A 3,171-nucleotide genomic window follows, 5' to 3' on the forward strand; every position below is an offset into this window, starting at 1 on the left:
TTTTTAAATTTACTTAAAGGGAGTAAGAAAATTATGATTTACTGTGCTGTCCTTGAAGAACTGTTGATCTATACCAGCAAATGCAATGAAGAGATTACCAGAGCCTGTGTGTGGCTGTGCAGAACACTATAGTGCTTCCACAGTCAGCTCAGCCCTGTAGGTACAAACCTATTCAGCAGAGAACGAAAGAAGTGCTGCCAGTATTAAATTTACTTAAAGGGAGTAAGAAAATTATGATTTACTGTGCTGTCCTTGAAGAACTGTTGATCTATACCAGCAAATGCAATGAAGAGATTACCAGAGCCTGTGTGTGGCTGTGCAGAACACTATAGTGCTTCCACAGTCAGCTCAGCCCTGTAGGTACAAACCTATTCAGCAGAGAACGAAAGAAGTGCTGCCAGTATTTCACCCAGCAGGAAACCCTCTGTAACTGCAGCATCAAAGTCCGTTTGCTTCTGCAGCTGCTGACATGCACTGAGTGCTCATGCGGCTGCTCTCAGCAGCTGGCTGAGCATCACCCAAAGCACAGCCAGCAGGGGTAAAAGCTGATGGACCAGAAAGAAAGAGCAACCCCCTCACCTCAGTACTCCAAACTGGTGGTGTTCTTTGTCCAAGTCGCTGGGAATTTTCATTAAAAACCATTCCCTGGCTACAGCCACTGTTGCCTAAAACTCAAGGTGGAGGTTTCCTCCTTTAAGCTCATTTTTCTTCTAAAGAAAACCCTCCTGAGGAACTTTTCTTCCTGGGGAGCTAACTCATTAGAGTACAGCCAGAACCCAGCTGATAAATGAGACTAAATAATTGAATGAGCTATTAGGGAGCAGCATGGTTTTATCAATAACCACTTGTGCCAAACTCATTTATGTGCTCTCTTTGACAGCAAAAGTGGCCTAATGTATAGGAGGAACTGCAGCTGTGAGGTGTTGACCGTAAGGTTTCTAACACACTTCACCCTAAGTCACATAAGCCGATGACAGCCTAGCAAAATGCAACATGACTGATGTTATCTGAAGGGTGTGCATCTAGCTGAAGAAAATCCTGCTGTTTCCCATAATGATTGTGTTCAGGGATGTTTAGAGTGGGATTCTGAGAGGATCTGTCTGAGGTCTGCAAAGAGCCAATATTTTCACTGCAGCCTATAGAGAGGGAATGGCTGAAAGAATTCAGGTGATGCTAAGCACAGATGGGGGTCCTGGCCTGGGCTATTAGAGCTCTGGGAGATTAAATCAGAGCTGAAAATTCTGGGCTTAAAAAAGCCCAGAAACAGTCTGAAATCACCAAGCAGTGCTGCTTACACTCCTTCACTGACTGGCTTTTGTGGTTTATAGGAAAAAAGCAACCAGCAGGCTTTTGGCTAAGCCACAGTAAGTCAGGAAGTAGGCTGCAGTTATTGTGGGCAAGCAGCAGGATGAGTCAGTAATGAGTGCTCTTGTAGCAATGGCAAATCCTGTTCCAGCATGTACAAATGAGTGAAGATGTCAGGAAAAAAGAATTCTTTTCTCCCCATGAAGTCTCAATGATGGGTTCAACTTGCAGCACTTCATGAACAGTGTCGGCAAACTTGGAATAGTCTCCTGTGAAAAAAGAACAATGATAACTGGACATCTGGAAAATGACTGGATATGAAAAGTTGAAGGAAAGAGATCTACTTTTCTAGATAAAGAGTGAGAACGCATGTAAGCCTGTAAAATAAGCTATTAATAAAGATCATAGCTCAATGGGCAGGAAGGAAATTTTGCTTAGTTATAGGATGTGTGGTAAAGCAATGAAAGAGGAAATTATTAGACTTGTAAAAAAAAAAAACCCAAAAAAAACCCCAGACACCCAGCTAAACGGATTCTGAGCTGGTGTGTGTGTTCTTGATCCTGGTGTAGGTTAGAGTGGGAGGGGAAGCTGTGTAGCTGATAGGGTAGAGAACACCCCTTCCAGGCTAGCAGGTCTGTATTTTGCACATTTCCTTTTGCAGCAATATGTTGCCATAGACCTTGCAGAGAGAAGATTAAAATAATGACTTTGAGAAAAAACAATGCAAACACAGAAGATGAAGGAGCAAGACATAGTGAGAGAAATATCCTGGGCAGGATTACAGGGATGCTCTGGAAGCTCTAGCATGCTTGCCTGATGGAAAACCAAGCCAACCAGAACAGATGATAGACTCAGACCCCCTAAGCTACCTGGAGCAGGAGTCCAGCCCTTTGCAGAGCTAGAAGTCTGGAAGCAGCAGTGCTTTCAGACTGCGTGCCACATTCTTTTCAGCCAGTGCATGCCAAGTCCCAAGGTGGGTATTACTGGGGAGCAAGCAACAATGCAGCCCACATGTCCTTCCTAGCAGCTATTCCAAAGGCAGCTCTTAGAGGTGATAAAGCACAAGCCATTAGGCAGAGTCACAGTAAAGTCAGTGCAGAGTTTGTAATAACAGTGTTTCCATCCTCTTTTGTGTTACAGACACTGGCAAAACTGGCCTGTGGGCTAAACAAGCCCAACCGCCAGACACTGCTATCCTCGCGTTTTGTCCCGCAGCTCTTCAGCCAACTGCCTGTCAGCAATATGTGAGTACTGGGGAGCTGCCTGCTTTTGTGCAGCTTGGGGCTCAGGCTGAGCCGCTCTGTGGCAAGAGCGTGTATGTGAAATGCTGGTGCTATGCTTCCACTACCTAGGCTTTTATCAGGAAGAGAGCCCTGTTTGTCTTCATTGTTGTGGTACTCTCTCCCACTGGTTTGTCATCATTGCTTGGTGTGAGCAGAACTAAAGTAACTTGGGGGTAGGACACTGTTCTTGGCCACCTCAACAGAGATCAGTGATGCTGATAGCAACCAGCAAAGGCTTTTAACTCCACAGTAACTCCTTGTCAATGCTTGTAAGACATGGAGAGGAAATCCTGCCAGTAATCCCTCACAGGTGTGAATGACAGGTCGGGAGGAGCATGCTTGGGAGCTGCAGCCCTACCTGTGAAGGGACCACACTGAAAGAGCCCACTAGCATCCTGTGGGCAGCCTTTCCCTGGTTAGAGCTGTGGTCGAGATGACTGCTGGGGTGTGTAGGTGTAAGCCAGGAGCAACTGTGAGCAAGGAGGCCATAGCTGTGCCCCAGTGTGAGTGACAGAGCTGTGCTCCCAGAGAGCAGATGCGGCTTGTTTTTGAGCATCCACACTGTGCGCTTTTCCTGGTGTAG

General features: G+C 46.0%; 1 protein-coding gene across 1 annotated transcript in view; it reads left to right on the forward strand.

Annotated features, from left to right (window-relative positions):
* The window catches only part of POLH (polymerase (DNA directed), eta), a gene marked incomplete at its 5' end in the record, with an annotated part of 8,811 nt that overhangs the window by 1,154 nt on the left and 4,486 nt on the right, over positions 1 to 3,171 (forward strand). Inside the window, one exon of the mRNA XM_010010821.1 lies at positions 2,446 to 2,549. Coding sequence (XP_010009123.1) covers positions 2,446 to 2,549 — 104 coding nt within the window. The remainder of the gene's footprint in view (positions 1 to 2,445; positions 2,550 to 3,171) is intronic.

The sequence above is a fragment of the Nestor notabilis genome, unplaced genomic scaffold (assembly GCF_000696875.1).
Source record: "Nestor notabilis isolate BGI_N333 unplaced genomic scaffold, ASM69687v1 scaffold16003, whole genome shotgun sequence".
Classification (NCBI taxonomy): Eukaryota; Metazoa; Chordata; class Aves; order Psittaciformes; family Psittacidae; genus Nestor; species Nestor notabilis.